The sequence below is a fragment of the Sebastes fasciatus genome, chromosome 23 (assembly GCF_043250625.1).
Source record: "Sebastes fasciatus isolate fSebFas1 chromosome 23, fSebFas1.pri, whole genome shotgun sequence".
In the NCBI taxonomy this organism is placed as follows: Eukaryota; Metazoa; Chordata; class Actinopteri; order Perciformes; family Sebastidae; genus Sebastes; species Sebastes fasciatus.
The window spans coordinates 11,913,457-11,936,835 of NC_133817.1; the positions used below are offsets into that span (position 1 = coordinate 11,913,457).

The window sequence follows — 23,379 nt, forward strand, 5'->3', positions numbered from 1 at the left end:
TATATTAAGTGCAGAGGTTGGAGGCACAGTCAACAGATAATGATATAATGCTCGACTGCAGGGTTATCAAAATGAACAACACAACAGCTACAAAAGCAGAGGGGGATTGATTCAGTGGGGAAAAGTTTATGTGTCTCCATAACCATAATTTTGTGTTTCCAAAGAATTTGCTCATCCCGTGAAGCACCCTGTGGGCTGTGTCTAAGGCTTTCATCAGCTTATTTTTATAAGTACTCCCACACAGCGAGAAAAAAAGAGACAGAATAAAGTGCAAAGTTCAATAAGAGCAAAGGGTTGAATTCTGGTACAGTACATGTGCATAGGAAACAAAATATGGATTCTATTCAACTACTTTGTGCAACACAGTAGGACCGTCTCTACCTGCTGAAAGCATTTCTTTTTCCACTGCTGCAAGATGTCAAAGGAATACATTGCAAGATTTGCATGGAGACACCCTAATAAACCATTGCGACTTCCTCAATTCCTTCATTTCTTCAGCTTTCTAAGATCGTTTTCAAAACATCCACACAGTATTTAATTGACAGACAGCAAGAAACCTCACCAACTTTACAGTTCCTCATTCAAAACTACTCATTCTGCTTCCCCTTCAGGTACAGTTCTGAACGGAGATTAACTAGTGGAGCTGCTGGACAGGCCAACCTGCCGAGGAATAAACCATTCTGATGACACGCACTGCCAAGAAGCCCTGCTCTCCTCTCTGACCCCCTTCCCTGACCCTACTCCTCCCTCCCTATAATGTGGGCACCAGATGCCGGTGCTAAACTGTCCCGCAGGCTGCCCCGTTGTCACCATTTCTACCTTTTACATGTACAGTAACTTGTCGAAGCATAACGTACTGTGTATTTCTTCTACAGGAGATGTGTAGGTTATCTGTAAATAAATATGCCATTTTTTAATATATACACACATCTATGTATAAAAAAAGATATTCAGAGTTTGTGCAAAAAAACGTCCCTGCCACCTCATTTAGTGGACCATAGATTAATATATGCTGCTCTTTAAAAACTGTCTCCATATTGCCCCCACCCCCTCTCTAGATCATTTTGTACATATGGTTTTATTTTTTCATTGTGATGATGATAAACCTGTGCTGCACCATAAAGAGAGAGAGGATGAGACTGGATGTTGTGTGAAAAACCTGCCCTCTAGTGGTGTACAAAAACCACTCTGAGCCCCATTACCGGCACCAACAAACTTCATTATCCTTTCTTATGGACTTGCGGTGACTTAAGGGAGCATTTTAAGAGGACAAGCCGACGCACTGGAACGACATGACAAGCACTTTGATACAACCGCATCAACTCAACGGACTATTTAGTAGCCAAGGACACAAAAACAAGAGTCACCACTTGCTCTCCGAAAGTTGCACAAAACTTCTTCTCGGAGAACAAAAAAGCAGGACGTCATTCATAGAACCTGTCACTTGTTGTACTGTATGTTTTGTCAGGCGATACATTAACATAAAGGACAACTACACACTCAGCCAAGCTGGCCTTCTCCCCCTACCCCTCAGACACTACTACGGTAACAGAACACAGGAAATAACTGAAAGACAGACTGCTTTAGCTCATAGTGTGCGTAGAGTGTATATGACCATGTTGAAGTGAGGTGACATTTAATGACAAACCTGTTGCTTGCTGTGACATTTACATCGGTGTAACTGTTAACTTTGTTTTCGTCAGAGTTTTCAGGGTAACCTATTGTACCAGCCCTGTTATCTGTCTTTTAGTTATTTCTGATGGATGACTACAAAAACTCAAGTCTTACGCTTTTAATTTGTTTTTACATCTTCAATTTGCACGAACAATGAATCATTTTATTTTGTGTCCATTTTTTTTATTTATTACTTCTTGTACTTTGGTCAAAAATTAAGTGGTGAGCAAGCAAATTTTCATTGTCAATAAAAAAAAAAAACTACAGTCAGTGAATGAGTTGTCAGGTATTAATTTTCATTCGTAATTAAAAAATCTTTATGGCTCGAGGGCATCTTTTTGTACAAAAAGTAGCCGTACCTCGCCTCTGCTCAAACGGTTTCACATTATTATTCAGATTACATACATACATCGTTAATTTCATTATTACAAATGGAAACATTGACGCTGTAAAACATACTGACGTCAAGGTCTACATTCAGCGCGACTTAAAAGAAGAGTAATCAACAATTTCACTTCTACTTTGAGTTCATATTTGCAGCACGGCGTGCACATGTCTTGCTTGCCGAGGGAGTGATTTTGTGTTGTGTATCCAACCTCAGTTTTCTTGTGACATCCAGCAGATGAGTTCAGGCTCCGCAAGGTCTCAGGGCTTTTTCTACCTGCCTCTCAATGTCTTTGAAAACGTCTGGGTCCTCGATGGTTGGAGTAATCTGTGGGGAAAAACAGTTCCTTTGTAATTCTACTAGCAAAGTAACACAAAGATAATTAAAAACAATTAGAACCTAATGTGGTAAAATCTGCTAATTAAAGTGATAATTGAATAATTAGCAAAGTCAATTATGTTTACATGATAACTGTACTCTGTACAATGCAAAGACATTTTTAGAATTTTTCATTTAGACTTAACTTTATTTTAGGGCTTTAAGGCTGTTGCCACGGAGACCTTATATTTACATCTGTAAACAACTGACTCTCTCCAGGCCTTTAGCACCTGATCAGCAGAAAATGGAGTCAGTAACTATACGGAGATGTAATTTCAAATGAGCTCTCGGTTCTATTTAATGAGTTCAGGGCCTGCTAATGCACCGTCATTACTCAAATTCTGAATTGAAAAATTAGCTTCACTGTCTCCTGAGCAGCTGTGAATCTTTGCACAGGGGACAAAAAAAAATACAACAGTATTTCCCCTAAGCAATTTTATCCTGCAGTATTAAACTTTTAAAAAACTATTGTTGACGGGAATCATGCACAAAATATTTCCCTAAGAGTTGTATCTATAGATACTATACTATGACTTTTTCATGACTTTTTTCGACATACTATACTATGACAATGACTTTTTTTTGTATGCCATAAAAAAGTCAAAAAAGTAATATAGTATGCCATAAAAATATAATTAAAAAGTCATAGTATAGTATGCCATAAAAGTCATTAAAAAAGCCATAGTAGTACGTCATTAAGAAATATATATAGTATATCATAAAAAAGTCATAAAAAAAATGAACATAGTATGTTTTAAAAATGTCATTAAAAAAGTAAATATAGTATGCCAATAAAAAAGTCATAGTATAGGATGTCATAAAAAAGTCAAGAAAAAAATCATAGTATGTCATAAAAAAGTGTCTTAAAAAGTCATGGTATAGTATGTCATAAAAGTCATAGTATAGTGAGCCCAGCCATTCAAATTAATACAGCAGGACGGTCAGAACAACGGCTAGTGAACTAGTCAAATGACCACGGCAAACAATTCAATGTCTGTTCTACTCTAACTCTATTTCTATGGTTGTATGGTACCTTGTAAGGCTTTCCGTTGACCAGGTCGGCTAAAGAGGAGCGAGGGATCTTGCCGGAGCGCGTCTTCGGCAATCCTCGGACAAAAAGCACTTTCCTAAAAGCAGCCACAGGTCCGATAGAGTCTCTCACGAGATTCACCATCTCTTTTATGATCTCCTCTTCGTTTTTCTGCACACCTGGATACACAAAGTGCATGTAGTTTTAATACCACCTGGAATATAACTTGGGTTGTGGTCTTAAATTTTGTGGGCGAGTTATCTTGAAGACATCAAAATACTGATACCCAAGAAATCAAGATGAGTACATATTCTATATTACTTCAGTGAACTATACATCTGTCATGCCTCACCATTCTTGAGAACACACAGAGCCAAAGGAACAACACCCTTCAAAGTGTCCTCTAGACCCACCACAGCACAGTCTCCCACGGCAGGGTGCTGCATCACTGACTGCAAAACACACACACGTGCATACGTGATAAACACCACAAAGAAGAGTTGTGAAAACCTGCGTGTGTCACCTCCTGTGTAATGGTTTTCCTACCTCTTCCAATGCTCCAGCTGACAGCCTGTGGCCTGCCACGTTGATGACATCATCAGACCGGGACATGATGTAAAGGAAGCCCTCCTCATCCACAAAACCTGCATCCATGGTGTCATAATAACCCTGATGGTGGAACAGAAAGGAAGGATTATGTTTCAGCATTTGGAGCAGGACAGTTTTCAGTTTTTTCAGTTTGAATTTATGAGGTCTCTGTGGCTCCGTGATGAAAGATGTCAACACTAGAGGGCCACCTTTTACCACATACTTATCACCACCCACTCTACTACATTATTAAACAAGTGTCATAAATTGCGTCAGTGTCACATACGATTGTTCTTTATCAAATCAGACTGCTGTGCAAATTATTTCATGTTCCAATAAACATCAGAATGTGAAGAAATGATGATGGTCTTACTGGGAACTTAGTGAAGTAGAGCTGCTTGAACAGATCGTTGTTCTGCCACAGTGACAATGTTGAACCAGGTGGTAAAGGTAGTCTGAAGGAAAAAGTATTTAAAAAAAATCAAACTCCATTCCAATATTTATTTTTTAACCCTTTGCTTCTGCCATAAATGCACAAAATATAATAATGGGGAGTCTTCCAAGAGTTAAAATTGCAGATTTTACCCAATAAAACAACGGATAACCGTGTAGACATACAGACATCATCTGCTAGACTTCACCTCGATTGACACACACTGAGACTTAACACACAAACGGCGCTTAGGAGAGCTCGGTTACATTTTGTTTATCCAGAGACTATCAATAATCCCCCTTCTTGACCAAGATGATCCCATTTCCCAAGTCTGAACCCTAAACATGCCTCTGCATAGATTAATTTCCCTACAAGGAGAATATTCAAAGACACGAAAAAAATCTTATTTCTGATGCTGAAAGTGAATATTAAAAAGCATAATTTCTGCTGTTTATGACTGCGGCAAAAATCTACACACTGTCTTCCAATATCATTTGAATAAATATATAATAAACTAAACAACTAATGCATGAGATTGGCTGCCTGCTTTTTCACTTTAAGAGTCTGTCACACTGGTGAGTGCTTCCTACGCACAAAAGCTGCACTTGAAAACAACATCATGTATAACAATAAGATGTATAACATCTTTAAAGGTGCTTTGTACCAGTGGTTCTCAACCTTTTTTGTGTCAAGGATCCCTAAATTGATATACATTCTGTCATGGACCTTCATCTGAAAAGATTTGGGTTGTTAGATATGATTAGTAGCTGATACAATGATGAAGTGAAACCTATGATCAGAATAGTCACTCTTATGATGCTTAGTCACATTGGGCTCATTTCTATAGTGAATTAAATAGTGAAAATAAGCTATTCCTCATTTTTCTGGGGACCCCTGTGGAGCTCCCTCAAGGACCCCTGGGGTTTCCCACGCCCCTGGTTGAGAACCACTGCTTTATGCATTCTCCAGAGCATTAATTTAGCAGCAAACAACTATTTGTAATGTAAAGATATAATGTATACCTGAGCAGAGAATGAAGTCGTTCTCCCTCTTTGTGCGTTATAATCCGAGCTTCTCCTTGCTCTGTTGACGTCGCCGGGCCGGCCGCACGTGCCTTTTAGGGGCAAGTTCGTGCATGTGAGCGTGCCCCATTGGCTAGCTCATGGATGCCGCTCTGCACTGCTTTCATACAGCGGTTACAGCTGATAACGCCGTCCCGAAACAACGGCGTCAGTGCGGAAGCGTAGCGCCCACCCTCCCATTCCTGTTGTTTTCACTGTTAGTGCTGTTAGTTGTGAGCCACCAGCTCAGCCGTCGTTATGTTGAGAGCCGTGCGGAAGCGATAGAAATGCTCACAATCTCACATTTAGGACCTTTAATAATCCCCTTGGAAAAAATTTAAAAGTAAAATGCAACTGTTTATTTGAGCTGGATTTAGTCTCTTCCTTTTGTGTTTGATAATTCCGTTTCCTGTCTGTTGTGTTTTATTTTCTATCTAAACTGTAACTGGTGTGCGGTGTTGGCAGGACATTAAAACACACAGTGCTTAGAGGCAATAACACATTACATTACCTCACTCTCTGTAAATATTGATTACGATTTTATGAAGCTGTGGATACAGACTTTCTGGCTACTAGAAGGAAACACTGTAACAGCTGCTCCTGTCTGTTTACAGCTCGACCGCTGGTTCTCGCTGTACATGTGAATTCCTTGGAAATCCCCCGTGTTGGCACTGAGTCAATATACCAGCAGTTAGAAAGAACTGGGAAATGGAGTTGGAGTGATAACAGATAGGTAGCAGGCTGGAAGATAAGGCAGCACAAGGGGCTAAGGGTTGGCTGCTGGAGATTTCGATGAAGTCCACTTCACACACACACTCGGATACAAGCTGCCCAACAGTGAATTCAGGTGAAGATTAATGACTAAAAGATTGGAGTTTAAATTGAATTAGAGTTTCTTCCGATACATTTCAAACGTGACTGCATGTGCGAGTGATAGAAGGAAAGGTGAAACAATGACTGAGATGCTCACGCGGCTGTGAACATAATCACTCAGCTTACCTCACCACGATATTTCCCAGGGTTCTTGGCTTCACCTCCTGCATGTCATCATCGATCACTGTGACTAGTGGAAGGGGAAGAGCAAGTAATTCATATTCAGAGGCGGTGCATCACCCACTGGCAAACTGGAAGAGCAAACATATTGAATGCTCTGCAGGGAATGACAAGCAGTTGCTAAGCTTTATCCGTTTCAGTTTTAAGTTTTATCTGTAATTGAGGAAATAGAAATTAAAACGTGTGCTGTAGCTGACTTCTTACCTTTGTAACCTGGAACAGGTTTGCCAGCCTGACCTGCAGGTGGCGTGAGTGAGTTCCCCAGACCAATACATGTGGAGGTGATAGGTGAGCCGGTTTCTGATGAGAGAGATACAGAAAAAGAGGTACATGAAGGCTCATATCTGTGTGGGAGACACACCAATTGGCCTAGTTTTTGCTGTGTGTCCAGCACCATTGGCTCTCGTCTGCCCATGTTCCAGTTTCCCTTTTTGAATGACCTATACAGACTACCACCACCTGCTGGTGTGGAGATTTATTTCATCTCACGCAGGCGCAGAACATACATGCTAGTTGGCCATTGGCTGTAGTCTTTGCGGCGTGTTCGAGAGCAACTTTTTTGCCAAGACACAGACGATGTGAGGCAACGCAACGGTCAGTCTTCGTCGTCGCTAGTTCTTTGACGTCAGTTTGGTGTGTCTGGGCCTTTATCCAAAGCACACTGATTTTGAATTAACCTCTTAAAAATCAGATGGCCCGCAGTTGGGCCCGGTCGCTATTCGATCTTTCGGAGGCTCAGTTTTAAAGTTACTGGTATCCTATGAAACTAGAAAAACCTAAGGAATCCATTGGTACCAAGCATGTCATACTGGCTTATTGAGGAGGCTAAATAACGCTAAATTTTGGTGAGGAAAAACTGGCATAGCGATTTTCACAGGGGTCCCTTGACCTCTGACCTCAAGATATGTGAATGAAAATGGGTTCTATGGGTACCCACGAGTCTCCCCTTTACAGACATGCCCACTTTATGATAATCAGTTTGCAGTTTGGGGCAGTATAAATGTTATTTTTGCCTATTTTAAAATGGTGTATTTCTGGTGTGTTCTTGACAGTTTTCTTGAAATTAAACTTTATAAAATCGCAATATATATTTAATCGTTACTCCTGTATCATGATACGTATCGTATCACCAGATTATTGCTAATACACAGCCCTAGGTGTAACGCCAAAGGTTTTAACACACATGTTAAACCTTCTAATCGCGATCAAAAGAGCTTGTGTGGTATTGGGTTGCATTGCTTCTGCGAGCATCATTAACCTACATTATGCGAAACTATGACAGCTCCTATGGGCTCTCCCCGACTCCGCCACCCAACTGTGTGCTCCACATACAGCAAAGGCTTGCCTGTTTGTCAGCCCTACTAGCCCACCCAGAAGATGAATAACAGAATTGATCCAGCTCAGTAAGCAGGATTATATTAGAAATCACACAGCAAGCAGACCAGCCCGAGATCAGCATCTGTCTTCTATGATAAATTGAAATTTGTCTGAAGAAACACGTCTACTTTTTTAGTCACTGGGTGTTTGTTGGTTTCCCGTAAATACAAAAACAAAGATGCAGCTGAATGCTTCCATCTGTCTCTCATGTTTTCCTTTTCCAAAGTGTAGAATTTTACTTAACTCAACTGATGTCTCAACTAACAGGTGACAGACGGCACAAAATATCCTTCAACACAATGATTTCCATAATATCTCTACTACACATTTACATACTATGGTGCATGCATGCTGTTTGCACAAAGAGACATATTAATCTTAAGACAGAACAGAGAGCTTTCTGGCTGTTCAAATAAAAATGAGATCAGACATGTGACCACATTTCAGAAACCAGCCTTTTGACACTAATACAGTTAAACAAAAGGCAGCCAAATTGCCTCATGCACTGCCATTTTCTCTTCACCAACATGCAAATTTATGCACAAGCTGTTCCAAAAGGTAATCAGATCATCTCCTCTGTATGAAGTTTCTGTCATGTACTGTGCTGGAGTTATTGTGGCCAGGAGTGTCTTGGCATTTCCCCCCCGTTAATATGCAAATACATGCAGCAAGGTGCACTAAACCTGAATCAGATCAGTTATTTGCACAAAGGGAGAGGTATACAGTTTCAATCACGTATTCTTTAAAAAATATGCAGTCAGTGACGGTGCTGACAGCAGAAGTGGCTCGTCTTCGGAGAGGGCTAAGGGCCAACGGCAAAACATTCAAGATGCCAGGCCTGCTATGCAAATGACAGCTCCGTCAGTACAACATGATGCGCTGAAATGCATCTTAGACTCCTCATTAAATGTTGAGAGGAAGTTAAAGCAACGGAGGACTTCACCACGGTTACACACCTGTCGGCTACAAAACGGAAAGACTGGGCTACAGTGAGAATCTGACCACCACTTGAAAACAGAAGGGCAAAATGTTACAAGTTAAAGGTGCCCCCTGTGGAGGTTTCTTGTAAACAAAGTTTCTGTTTGCATTCAGTGTTTCTCATTAAAATACATTGTCTGTATTAGGGATGTCACGAGAACCGATACTTCGGTACCAACTCGGCACCAAAATTCTAAAAATGTGACGGTGCCTGTAATGGTCATTTGGTACCGGAGCGGAGGTACTGGAGATGCGATTCTTCCGGATCTAATGGGGGCAGTTTACGCTTACAAGTGTTCTCATCTGCCGTGAAATGAAGGAAGAAGAAGAACGCCGTAACAGCACGGAAAAAAAACAACAACACGAGACGTGAAAGATGGCAGCTGCTGCAGCGCTACCTCCGCCTCAACTCGTTGAGAAAACTAATAGCAAAAGAGTCGGGTATGGAAGTACTTTGCGTTCGAGGCGGATTTACAAGGAGTAATAATAGATTCGCAAAAAAACAGTATGCGGTGCAGTAACGGTGCCGTCGTACTTTTCTTTCCAAAGGAGGAAATACTTCCAATTTAGCAAAGCACCTCAAAGACAAACATCCAGATAAATAGTTGAAGGCTACATGCCAATGTTCTGTTTTGCTATGTTAATAGACGTTTCTTTTTATTTATTACTTAAAGGCTACATGCGTCTGTTTTTTGTAATGTTCAAATGTTTTAATAAAAGGACTACGTGTTGAATTACATGGGATTTATTGTTTGTTTTTTTGCCGTGGTATCGAATTGGTATCGAGAATCGTGTAAATTCACTGGTATTGGTATCGACTACTAGATTTCTGGTACCGTGACATCCCTAGTCTGTATCCTTGAAGAACAGGTATAGGACCTATACATATGCATTAATGGATAGGACGTCTCCTATTAATCAAAAGAGTGGAAATGTCTATAGACTGCTTCCAACTTCAGCACAGCGGGCTTCAAACACACGAGCTCAGGGGCAGGAGGTTGCTGTTGGTTGAGGAGGGGATTAAGTTATCAAATGAAGAGAGGGCAGGGCGGGGGGGTTTCTAGAGTTTAACACATTGCCCAACAACAGTGGCCTCTGAACTGGTAGCCGTGTACGCCTCATTCATCAGTGGCAGGTTAGCCACTCCCTGCAGGGTTCAAAGCCCATCACTGTCAGCAGAGACAGCATTCAGCAGCAATGATACAAAAAAAAAGGATTTTTTATTCCTTCAGGGGGGGCATTCAGTGCCGCCCACCTGGTCAGAGAGCAGGGTCATGACAGAGTGATGACAGACCCCCTGTTGACCAATCATGCCCTTTGCTTTCCCCTCAGCAACACACTACTCCTTGCACTGCAACATGTATGGCTATCATATAATCCCAATGGAACTAGAGCAAAGGGGAAATACTGTCACTTGTTAGAAAGTGGAATTTTTTAATTTAAAAAGATTCATCATAGTGTGGGATTTCAGTCAGTTTTGGATATTCATAATTTAGTGCAAAATTAAAAAGCGATTGAATATAATTAGGGATTAATATAAATGATAAATAGCTAACCAAACGGCATCATAATCGACCTAGATGACATCATCTCTTAATAACGAGCTCATATTGGCGAACCAATATATCCGTGTGACCCTGAAGGACGCCATAAGGGTCTTTTAAAAGCTCCCCTGAATTGCACGTCGATTAGGGGCTCGGCACAACCGCTGAACCGTGTCAGCATGAGTGGAGTGTTTAAGCCCGGCTGTTTAGAGCCGGAGCGAGGACTCGCTGGCAGTGATTCAGGCCCCGGACGAGTAAATTCAAAAACCCAAATGAAAAAAGACAATATAATTGGACCTTGACATTTTACAAGGCACATAGGGAGAACTGGCTGTGCAGCTTTCAGGCATGAAATCAAACTATTACAAAGGCAAAGCAATCTCTCAATGAAAATTAGTTCACTGAATTTCACGAAAACATTTTTTGTCCTCACATTTACATGAAAGATGGTGAGCTGACAAGAGTAGAGTTTTTCTAAAGGCTGACTCAGATGTTTGCCAAGAACTCCTCAGGTTCATTCCTCAGCCCACAATATGAAGGCGTAATAGATCATAACACAGCGGTTGTTATCCATTTACATTCCTACACCGCGCGGCTCACAGAGAATAGATTTAAAAATTATTAAAAGATTTTGCATACCTAGAAATTTTTTTCCAGTGTGGCATTTGAATTATATTATTACTCCCCCCTATTGATGTAGAAATTAGGGCTGTAAATCACAAGTTTCCTTACAATACAATATTATATTGATTCTTTGGACAACAATACGATATTTGCTAATATCAAGTCCGCCACAATACGATGTCGATTTGATTCAATTCAGGGGCCTCCGATTGATAGCAGACGATATCACTACGCCCATTTAACACAATCAGTTACAAGTTTATTACTGGGCTTGGAAAGAAATGTTGATACCATAGACCGTGTATAAGAAGTGGACGTACTCACGGTGACGTCACCCATTGGTTTGTGGACTACGGTTTAGAAGCCTTGAGTTTCGCATTTCGGCCGTCGCCCCCTTGGTTTTTGGTCGTAACCATCTTGGTTCTTTGCAACCAGCAGTGGCACATTAGAAGGTAGAGCTAAGTGCTAAGTACAACCGAACGCTGAATAAGGCATATATAGGCGACCAAAAAGGTTAGAATTAACTACGCACTAACCCACTATGAAAGGGTTCAAGTTGTAGGATGAAAAGGCGGACAACACCCGGACCGCGCAACGCCGTGGTAGCGACCTGTCAATCACAAGGTAGCTATGCGCTTTATGGTCTATCTGACTCTAAATGGGACCATAATTTACTAAATGAACATCATGCTGTATTGAAGAAGACTTGAAACTAGCGATTGAGACCATAAACTCATGTTTACAATGTTTACTGAGGTAATAAATCAAGTGAGAAGTAGGCTCATTTTCTCATAGACTTCTATACAATCAGACTTCTTTTTGCAACCAGAGGAGTCGCCCCCTGCTGGCAGTTAGAAGGAATGCAAGTTTAAGGCAATTTTGCATTGACGCCACTGGTTGACACAGACGTGCAATGGAAATTTCAAAATAAAGGCGTATCTTAAAGATGATGATATGTATCATGGTATTGGATCGTTGATCATTGAACCGATATATATCGATCCAGATCGATGTTATCAATACACCCCAAGTAGAAATGTGACTATTGACACCCTCAGCACTACTATCTCTTCATAACTCAACTGTATTTACCATGAAAATCTTCTTACAGGGGCTAAATCTCACCCTGTGGGGTTATCTGTCCAAAATGTGTCTATTGAAGGGTCAAGAGGAAAATGTCCCTGAGGTTGAAACAGACAAAATACTTCCACTGCTACTACTCTGGTAACATTGTGCAGAGGAGATCAAATATTCTGGATAAGAAAGGTACACAGCACAGGCTGAGACAGGTGAGTGAACGCTAGAGGGGAGTGAGAAGGAGTGAAAAACATCGTCTGTAGGATGTCGATCACACACACACACACTGTGTGGTTGTGTATGTGCTTGTCTGACTGACTGGTGTTGTGAGTCTTTGGCACACACATGCATACAGACACAAAAACACACCTTGGTATCAGTCATCCTCTACTCCCATCACCGTCCTTTTCCCTTTCTTTTGCTCCTTCTCGCTCCCCTCGCGCTCTCTTTTCCTCTGTACACAAACAAATCAATCTTCCTTCGACCTGTTGGAGATGAGCTTGGCCAGCGAGAGGCATTTTGAGTGTGATGAATGGGTTGAGGGAGGGGGAGTGTTGTCGGAGGACGCGTTGGAAGAGCGGGATGAGCAATACGGTGACGCCTTGCTATCGAACAGCCGTGCTCATTACTAGTAGCTTGGGGGGGTGGAGGGGTGGAGGTATGCGGGGGGTGCTGCTGTTCAGGAAAAACAAAGATGGCTCTCTGATCCTGCACTCTCTATTCTCTGCAACTCCTCGAGCACTCCACTTCTTTCTCAAACAGATAACCTCACACAGTGTAACCCTGCCTTTCCACTCTGTCTGTAGGGCCCGCATGCTGTCTGACACATATAAAACCGATATGGGAATAAGGGTGAGAATGGAAAGAGAGAGAGAGAGGAGAGAGGAGCACAGCTGGAACACCAATGCAAGCTTTTGCATAAATGTAACAGAGGCTGAAACGTTGATTCACATAATTAAAAATAAAAAAGATTGCGTCAGAGTTATGCCTCGCTATCCTCCTTTTACAGATGTCTGCTACGAACCAGCACCTTTGTTTCCCTTCAGTTCTCTAGAATCTGGAAAGTGGAACATCTCAGGTATGCTATACAACTATACACAATCAATGCAGCAGCTATACACAGTGTCATGTCAGGAAAAGTTAAACAAAAAAAGGAACAATAAAACCAAAATTCAGATGATTGCTAAAAATACAGTGCAGTTAGTTTTGACTTTCACACAGTTTTCAATAACTCTGCTAAAGAGCCAGATATTTCCCTCAGGGGTTGTTGGGCACCAAAGCAGTTTCACCAAAACCAGAAACACAGTTTTTGTGAAAAATCTCCATTTCACAGCCTCCTTTTCAACTCGCCTACGAGCCAAAATACAAAAGAAATTTGTGTCGCTGTCCAAAAGAAGAGTGTGTAAAAATGTGCTTTCAAGGCAGCTGCCTGGCTTTCACTTTTGAATGTAGCTGCTCCATTGAAAGATTCAAAATATGTGTCAGGTAAATGGTGTTGCTTTCATCTGCTTCCTGATGGTGGGTTTGTACAGTACCTCTCCTATTAGGCTTCTGTATTGATGTTAAAAGGCAGGGTTGGTAAAGATTTTTAGAAACATTTAACTATATCCTGCATCTGTGGCTGTCGTGGGACTGTAATAAACCCATCCAATCATTTCATTTTCAGAATCACAACGTGAAAACGATACCGGCGTCGCTGTCACGGCTGGTAAACAAAGTTAGAAAGAGCAGTTGAGTCCTTTAGTTTGTCGGTTCTTGGAAGAACAGCAGTGAAGCCAACTCTTACCATACAGTAGCCGGTATGACACTAACAAACAGCACTTGTCACTTGATGTATAAACAACAGCCCCTTCAGAAATAGCCATGGGGGTGCTTTTCTGTACATCATACATATGCACAGCAGTGCTCGTGGTTGTCCTGGTGATGTGCGGTTGCTGGGGTAACTCGGACATTTGAAAAAAGACGATGTGGCGTAGGAGGATGAGAGGATGAGAACAGACAGAGAGAGACTATATTGTTTGTCCATTTTTTTTTTTACATGTTTTCTTTTATAATGCATGTTTAAATTTTGAGTGAAACACTATGAAAAATTTAAAATAGGAAATCATAAATAATACTTTTCGCAGCACACTACAGAACTGCAATACAATACATGTCTACCTTGAAGACAGCTGAAGATGGCGTTGTGTTATTTCCCTGCCTTTTTCCCTTTTAGGTTTAGGAATGAGAGACGGCCAAATCTCACTACAAACCAGTGGGATTAGTTCTGCTCGGAGTCCGTGTTAAACAATACAACTTAAACAGCTCAGACTGAGACCATCATTGGTAGTCTGCTGAGGAGCCAAACACGAGAAGAAACCAAAGGGTTGGTTAGCCAAGCCTTTCTGATTGGGCTCAATGTTAAAATGGGGGAAAAATAACAAGTGAAGAACAGAGAAAGTAAAATGCTTGTGGAATCAGAGCAGGTTGCAGCAGCTACAAAAGATTTGTGATGCCGCCCACCAATGAAAACAAGATGAGCCATCGTGTATACAACATGTGCACACACACTCACGCATTCGTCCATGTGCACACGCTCTCCCATTTACAACTCGGACTCTTCAAGGGACAATTTCATTCCATCAGCTAAAAACATTGCCTCCCTTATCACTTTTCAGACAGCTCGCCTCATTCGCTCAGAGCTAAGTTTATGCATACAAATTCACTACTTAACTTGCTAATGAAAGACCCCGTCTTGTGCCTTAGAAACCTCAGCAGACAAATAATATAATGGCTCGGAATGAATGCTCGGCGAATTCCCAGGGTTAGAGAGCCAATGACAGCAGCCCAGCGACGGAAGTAACGCAAACGTGGCACCTCAGCTCTCGGATATGTAATTACAGGAGCCGTGACATCTCTGCTACTGTCTCTGCAGCAACGTAATGAGACCATGTGAGACACAAAGCCAAGGCACCCAAGCATCTCCCAAAGGTGGGCAGCGGAGCACGAGGGTGACATGACGAAGGATGAACTCTACTGAAATGAAATGTGTTCTTTTTTTTTTAAAAGGAGAAGTTGAGGGAGAAAAGGTGGGACGGAATACCAAGAAGGTGAATATTTTTTTTATTAATTCTAGTTTATACAGTTAAAGGGACTGTTTGTAACTTTTTACACGTGTAAATCTACTGGGTCGGTTTCCCATGCCCAAGCCCCGGAGGCTGAAGTAGGAAAAGCCAACACTAGGATCAGCAGTGATTCATGGAGAGACCTTCGTCTGGTCAGCTAACATTACTGCCAAGCAGCTGAAATATAGAGTGATATTGTGGTTTTAGCTGACGTGTGTCGCCTCACTGTTTTGCGCAATGCTCGTTCATGTCTATTTAGAGCGAGCAAGCGCGAGCCCGACGCTGACTTTCGTTGACTTAACGGCCACAGGTGTCGCTGTTAACAAGCATTTCTGATTCTTACAAACAGTCCCTTTAATTGGCGATTAACGGTGGACAATTATGCGATTAAATATTTTAAACGACTGACCATATATATATATATATATATATATATATATATATATATATATATATATCATTGCAGGGGTAATATTCCTGTTGAGCTCGTTGGTTTCAGGTCCTCATTAAACCCTGATTCAGTGTGTTGCTGTCTATGTGCTGAGTTGGTGAATGCTGGGGTTGTTAAAAGCCTGTTTTTCTACAGTGAGAAGATGGTGTTTTCAACGAGGCTGTAAAACTGCCCTTCAACAGACTCCGACTTTATTTCCAGGAGGAGGAGGATGTGTGGAAAACAAGTCTGTGCCAGCACTGCATTTGGCAAAGGCCAGAAGGGAGAAATTGTCAATTCTACAATTTCATTTGACAAGACAGGTGCTTTGAGGAGGTCCAGTTCACTTTTTGTTTTATGGTAATTCCATTCTGCGTACAAAGGCTGTCAGTCTGACAGAGAGTCAGAGAAACAAAGACAAACAGAGAGAGACTTAAAACACTACTGTAAGTCACTGGTGAGGCAGCCAAACCCTGCCAACTGGAAACACACATTTGTTGCCAGGCAACACCAGTGACATCAGCAACCTTCATCATCACCCTCCTCCCATCCGCCCCTCCACCCCCTGCCAATGGCACTTGGCTCTTAAAATAGCGCACAGATTATTATCAGGCTTCAAAATGGCAGACATTTTTTTCATATGCACATAAGGGAAATTGAGCTGGGCTGGATTCAGGTGGCTCAGGGGTGACAGACTATGTGTGGATGTCGGTCTTAGGTGGGAGGGGGGGGTTAGCATATGTTAATTTGTGCGTGTACGTCTTTAAAAGAAGCGTAAAAACAGAGAATATAATGAAGGTAAAGGGGAGAGACGGAGGAGAAGGTGCAAAACAAGCAGTGTGGTGTCATGTCTGGGCTGATGAGACGGGATGAATCAGCATATCAGATGACAGCGGGAGGCTGAGAAATGATTGAGTCTGCTGCACATGGGAATAACGAGCACACCAATCACCTCCGCTCTGTATCAGGGAAACGAATCTCGCCCGCGCCAGCCAAGCGTTTCAGAGTGAAAACTAATCAACGAGCTAAATTGGTCAAATTAGTCAAATTCTCAGCCGTGAGCTTGTTAGCACGATTACATATTTCCAGAAAAAGAATGTGTAAATTTGGCGTTGCATGCAATAGCTGACAAAAGTGTAATGTTTAACAAATACACTACCAGTTGGCGTGATGCAAAACAATTTGTCTATGGGTATATATTCTGCAGAAATCCAAGCCTGCTGACAATATTGTTTTCAATCTTAAGGACCTGAGACATGCTTAAACCTGTGACTTCCCCTCTGCTGTACGTCATGCTGCCCCTCGCCGTGGCACCATCACGGCAAAACCGGCTTGTGTCAGCTGACTTACTTTCATTTTCCTTGTGCAGATCCAAGGAGAGAACTCTGTTAGGGAGTGAGCGAGTGCCGCTAGCTCTTTGTGTGATGCGACTGTTTACAAGTCAGCAGTTGGCTGCCAGGTAAGAAAAGTCCCCCGGGGTGGATGGATGGGAAAATCATGCGAATTAAACCCTGAGGCGTTTTTTAATCTTTTCAGCGGTATGCGCCTGGCATAGCTAATCAACTGTTTCCAGTGTAAGGAGAGGATGTCAAAAGATAATGATTTAGATGATGCATCTTTTAACAGGATGCTGGAAAATATGCACACTCTGTTTGATAAATAAAGAATTCTACGCTGATGATACAGCAGCTTTACACTGGAGAATACACTTCAAAAGGTCTATATCGGAGACAGGCGTCTAGGGCCAGTGGTAACCCTGATGTACTGTACTACATCTCCAAGGATTTCCATTCCTTCCAACAATAAAAGACATTAAGAATAAATCTGAAAATAACCGCAAGATTTCCGTCTTAATCAAGGATTTGTAATTCCAGTTGGACTCCAATTTACCCTTCGTTAAGTCCCTCACTAGAACGGCAACTGTCCAATTCCTACGTTGGCAACCGTAACTAGGCACAGGAAGCATGTCAAGCCATCAGCGGTGTGTATAGAACCCACAAGTCCAACAGCAGATATCCCCAAAGTTTAAAGGGGAGTGTCATTTTTTTTTTTTTTCGCTTTTCTGAAGCCAAAAACTCAAGAGAGATGTCGGATATGGATTAAATAGTGTGGAAGCCCTCACTCGCAGCTGAATCCATCGAAGATCAACAAAAACTCATTAAGTTTGCTCCAAGGTAAGATAATATTGATTAGCATTAATTTGAGATCCAGTGTATGGATCAAGCCCGCCGTGTGCGAGTAATATCCTGCCGTTCATTTAGTTTTCTATTATAATGAAAGCTATAGGGAGTCATAACTAAACATTGACTTAGCTTAAAGGTCACATATTATACTCCATTTAAACTAGTTATTATAGGTCTCAGACACCTCCAAACCATGTCTCTGAAGTTTTTTTTTCAAAAAAACAATCAGATCATGCATTCCAGCATGTCTCTATAACCTCTGTTTCAGCCCATTTCCAAAAGTGCTGATTTCTGTGTCTGTAGCCTCTGTCTCCTCCCACTCTGCTCTGATTGGTCAGCGTTTTCTGTCAATCAAACGTCCTCAACAACACAGCGTCACCCTCCCCGCCCCCCTCCCGGAGAAGCTCTCTCTCTCTCTCTCTAAAGAGAGAGAGAGACGAGTGGAGAGATAGCAGCTAGAATAAAGTTTATAAACCACTTTAAAGTTTATAAACCAGAAACTTCACCCAGCGCACGTTACCGGAGGAATCTGATCAGAAATCGGCGACACATGATGAACATCTGCGGTCCAGATTCCAGGTTTTCCTGACGGTTTCTCTCAGGTAAATAATACTATTTATATCTCTGTTAGTTAGCTCAGTGTTTACCTCATGCATCAACTCTGTAAACCGTAAACATACACTCTGTTTTACGTCTGTCTTTACAGATCCATCTGTGAGAAATGACCGACAGAATCATCCCAGAGGAGAACAGACAGCTGAGAGCAGATGGCTCTGTTTACATGGAGATACAGAGCTAACCCGGTAGCATGTAGCTAACCCGTTAGCATGTACCTACATGCTAACGGGTTAGCTACATGCTACCGCTATGACACGGTGTGTAAACACAGCGACCATCAGGGTGGAAAATAGAAGATGTGAAACAGTAGTCAGTTCATTATTTCTGCTAAAAGATAAATGTATGGAAGATCAGAGTAATGGTATATTATTTACAGTAGTAGCTGTCTCTGTGTTACCATGACTACAGACCACCGGAGCTTAGCTTACCATAGTGTACCAGAGCTGAAGACTTTCTCCTGTACCATGTTAACATAACTAACTAACAGGTGAGATGATTACAAATGCTGTGAATAATTAATATTGTCATCTGTCTACTCAAATAAAGTTTGACTGTGAAACAGAAATGTGTTGTGTTGCTTACAAGTCACTATTTACTACCTGTAATCTGCTACATGCATGACATCAAATATATATAATATATAAATATCATCTGTTTAAACAGTGTAATTACATAAAGCCTTTGTGAAAGAACATGTTATATTTAGATGATGGGAGTACATGAAGCCTGTTCTGCTGGTTCTTGCAGACTTTGCTCAAGTTCGGTTGAGGAGGAGAGACAGTGACGCGCTGTGGGGCGGGGTCAGCTACTGAAGGTTCTCTCTGGTTCGACCAGGAAACCCTCACGTGACTTGCATTCCCTAATGACGTCAGGATACAAGGAAAAAAGCGAATTTTTTTTCTGCACCCATTTCCGGACAAACGGAGGAGGAGAAAAAGAGAGAGGATGGTCTTTTATGATACTATGGTGGCCTGTAGACACACTGGGGACAGATATTGATGTTTAAAAGACATGGAAAAGTGCATTTTGCATAATAGGTGACCTTTAAAACAAACAATATATTGACTTACCCTGCTGTACAGGAGCATTACTATTCCTGTACAGTATATGTTTGTCCTTCACGTGAGTTGTCAAGACGTGGTGTGTCGATTACGATTACACTGGGACCGCCTGTGAGCTTTTCCCTTGATTATAATGGCCTCTTCATTAACAATACTCCACCGACAAATTAGCCTATATTGCATATTGTAATTCTTTCGGTCTGCTTCTATGATATTTCAGAACGATCATTCTAGAAATCTGCCATTATTTCCTTTGGAATATCTCTCACTTATATCGTTGAAAACGCCATATTGACCTGCCGGGTGCAGCTCAAGGGTGAATTATTCACCATAGCACAGACTAGAAATTGAAAACATAAATAACATTAAAAATCTACATTCAGTATACAGCTGTAAATTGTGAGGGATTTACTATGTACTATGTTGTGAACCTGTTATCTGAACCCTAGAGGAACTCACATTATTCTACTTCAACAATGTTGTATGCCACTCTGTTCACCTACTCTTCCCGTCATCGCTCACAGTGCCTATTCTCTCACCATCGATTACAGCTTTCGGCTGCTGAATATTACATTGCAGGACTACAAGCACGCAGCCGAAAAAGATTTATGAGCAACTGAACCAGTGATTGATTTGGTTCAATTTCTATCTATTTTGCAGGTGAAGTAGCAGAACAGATTTATCAATATTAATAGATGAAAACCAAAATGTGTGTGCGAGGGAATAAAAAAAAAAGACTGTCACAAGTTTTGAAAAATGTGTTGATTCTGAGTTGGAAGCCAGAAGATGCAAACAAACTTTGCTTTTCAGGTGTTTTGGCTATAATGAGTTTCTCAAGGAGGGGTCTCCTTTCTGCGATGCCCGTTTTGGAGTAAACGAGCCTTGAATGTTAAGCTGCTTTACATTGACAAAGTTGCTTCTCTGGAGGGGGAAGATGAAGGAGAGTTGTCAAGGGACCGTCATTGCTAAAAGTTTATTGATTGATGTCCTGTCTCCGGCGAGACGGTCGAACGGAGCATCGTGACACTCCCAGCAGGCTGACTCATGAACTTCGTTCAGGCAGAAGGAAACTGTAGAAACACTGCTTTTTATCTTTTACTGACATTTGATACCTGTGTGTCAATTAGGGCTGGGCGATAAAACAATCTCAATATTTTTCCCAATAAAATCTTCCAGGATAACAATGATACATTTATGAGATTTATTTTCAATAAGGTTACAAAAACACTACACAAACAGCCGGACAGCTGAGTTTGTAGGCTCCATCATAGCCTACTACGTCACTTACTCCTACTCCGTCGCTACTGTTGAGGCTGTAACACGGTGGATAAATAGTTTTGATCGTCACAACCTCGGCGAAATGACTCGTTTCACTATCAGCATTTGATCAATTCGGTCCAATAACATTTGGAAAGTCTAGAAGAGCCGCACGATTGAATTGTTTTATCCCCATTCAAGTTAGCATATGGCTAACCAGGACCTAATGCTGCAAAAGTAGCACGCAACAGCGTTCTGATAATACATAATTGGTTATTATAAACCATAATTAACCTTCTGTTTTCTTTAAGGTAATCTGTCCTGAGGAGAATATTAACTATACTATAACTAAATAATTTATTTTTGTATTTCATCTCATGTCACTATGTGAATGTAGATTTACATACATTTATAATTCATACGTGATAACCTTAGTGAATAGATGTGTTTTGCAATGTCAACCCAATATTTCAGATACTTGATTTTCATATGTAATGTCTCCTCCATAATGAATGCAAAAGGGGGGGGGGGAAAGTAAACCTATAAAAATGTTGACACAAAAAAAACTGTAAATTGAGCATTACTATTATTAAATACATACTGTGATAATTATCAACAATAACCAATAAAAAATAACATATCATGATAACATTACTTTTGTCCATATCGTCCAGCCCTAGTGTCAATATAAAAATACTGATAAATTCAACTGTTTATATACGTATAAATTACAGAATGGCATTGCATGAAGTTTTGGGAAGCTGTCCGTAAGTTTGTGACACTCGCACGAACATATATTTTATTTATTTTCATGTTTCTGCTTGATTTCTGTTGTTTACTTTACGTTTGGATTCCGTGTTTGCCTATCTGTTTACTTTTGTTGATTCAATGACTTTTGTATTTGCTTAATGACGCAAGATTCCTTCTATAAGCTCCTTGGTTTTTTTTTAATCTCACCTGCACAACTTCTTTTCTTTTGTTGTTGTATTTCTGCTTTGTTGAACAAATAAATCTCTAATCTCAGTTCAAAGTAATCAAGGTGCCTTTGAACGAGAGATCATAAGGCTGGCACTAATTTGTATTTTTATATCAATTATTCCCTAGGAGAAACTAATTCCAGCAATTAATTTATCCTGATAATAAAGACGTTGCATTTGCTGTGCTGGAAGAATAAATCAATACAGTATATCACCCATGTTTGTGCTACAAGTTCTGGGTAAACATGCACAATCTATATCAGGCTGGGGCAACACTTGTTAGTATGATGAATTAATTGTTGGTTTACTCTTGCTGCAACAATGAGGATGTGAAAAAGGTGTTGCTGGAAAACACAGGTGAGCGCAGACGGCTAAAGACAAATAAACTCTGAAAAGTTGTTCCTTCTATAACTTCAGAAAGAAATGAAAAACTAATGAGTATGCATAACATGGCGGAGACTCTTTCACCCACGCATTTAGAGTCAAACTGCCTCAGACAGACAAAGAGAAAGCAAGTGAAAGGAGGAGTGACCCACTCTACCGTGAAAAAGTGGAGAACACATTTGGATTGCAGCGCTGGCCGCCAGCTGCCAGTTATTGAGTTTAGCAGGGGGTGAAGAATCCAATGGGATTTACACATCTAGACAGAAATCAAGAGGGCGCCAGAGGTTTTCATCCGAACCCAATATATCACCTGGGTAGGATGGCCACAAAGTGTGACAGGATTTTGTTTGGGCGCTTGTGTGCGTGACGGAGAGAAAGGAAGTGAGATTTAAACTCGACTGTGAAACAAACATCCCTTTGTTCGAGTAGAATGAAATGTTATCTCACAAACACTGAAGCAGCAGAGAGAAAGATGGGAATCGGCAGCTCTGTTCATCACATCCAAGCTGGCGAAAATTTAGTAAAGTCCATCCATCTGCACTGCCAGTCAGACACAGTCTCAGATGGAGGTACAGCTAGAGAGTAATGTAATACATAAACAGAGTAAACAACTAAATCACACAGCACCAAAAGGCTTGCAAGTGTCATAATCTTGTGTTTGCCTGTGTGCATTGGGGGCCTTTTCAACTCCCACACTGCTCATATAAACAGTAAATGCTCATCCAAAAAAGCTTTAATAAAACATCAGTGTATGGATGTTTCAACTGAGCATACCATAGAGAGGGAATTCACAGCCATTATTCACTTCGGAAAATTGATTTTCACTTTCAGTGAGGCCACTGCTAAGCACAAACCCAACAAGTTTACAAAGCAGTGCCCCAATTCAGGGGGCTGGATGGTCACCACTCAAGAGGGGTGTCCATCAATACACCCGCACATCAGACTGAACCTGAACCTCCTCCCCAAATGACACAGTCTGGCCTCACAAAGGCAGAAACTATTGGTGTATTTGGCTGCTTCCTCTGTCTTTACCTTGCAGACGAAGTCGTAAATCCCTGTGGTAAGACGAAACACGTCTCGTGATCTCTGAATTTACAGTATGACTTGTGACGTTCAACTTCGATACATGATGGAGATTAATATAATGCCCAGTGGTTCGCAAT

At 41.2% G+C, this 23,379-nt stretch overlaps 2 protein-coding genes across 13 annotated transcripts in view; one reads left to right on the plus strand and one right to left on the minus strand.

Annotated features, from left to right (window-relative positions):
* Nucleotides 1–1,552, plus strand: part of ppfia2 (PTPRF interacting protein alpha 2) — a 214,792-nt gene extending 213,240 nt beyond the window's left edge. For all 11 annotated transcript variants that reach the window (XR_012592697.1, XR_012592698.1, XM_074625823.1 and 8 more), the window contains one exon: nt 612–1,552. Coding sequence is in view for 2 of the 11 variants with exons in the window: in XM_074625824.1 (XP_074481925.1) it covers nt 612–623 (12 nt within the window). In the remaining 9 variants the exon portion in view is untranslated. The remainder of the gene's footprint in view (nt 1–611) is intronic.
* Nucleotides 1,553–1,777: 225 nt separating this feature from the next.
* The window catches only part of acss3 (acyl-CoA synthetase short chain family member 3), a 45,986-nt gene continuing 24,384 nt past the window's right edge, over nt 1,778–23,379 (minus strand). Inside the window, exons 10-16 of one of the 2 annotated variants that reach the window (XM_074625832.1) lie at nt 6,807–6,902; nt 6,549–6,612; nt 4,429–4,510; nt 4,014–4,136; nt 3,820–3,919; nt 3,471–3,646; nt 1,778–2,386 (exon numbers count right to left, since the gene is read on the minus strand). In XM_074625832.1, the coding sequence (XP_074481933.1) occupies nt 2,303–2,386; nt 3,471–3,646; nt 3,820–3,919; nt 4,014–4,136; nt 4,429–4,510; nt 6,549–6,612; nt 6,807–6,902 (725 nt within the window). In that variant the 3' untranslated portion in view covers nt 1,778–2,302. Of the gene's footprint in view, nt 2,387–3,470; nt 3,647–3,819; nt 3,920–4,013; nt 4,137–4,428; nt 4,511–6,548; nt 6,613–6,806; nt 6,903–23,379 lie in introns of those variants that run through there. The other variant, XM_074625833.1, reaches the window with a different exon arrangement.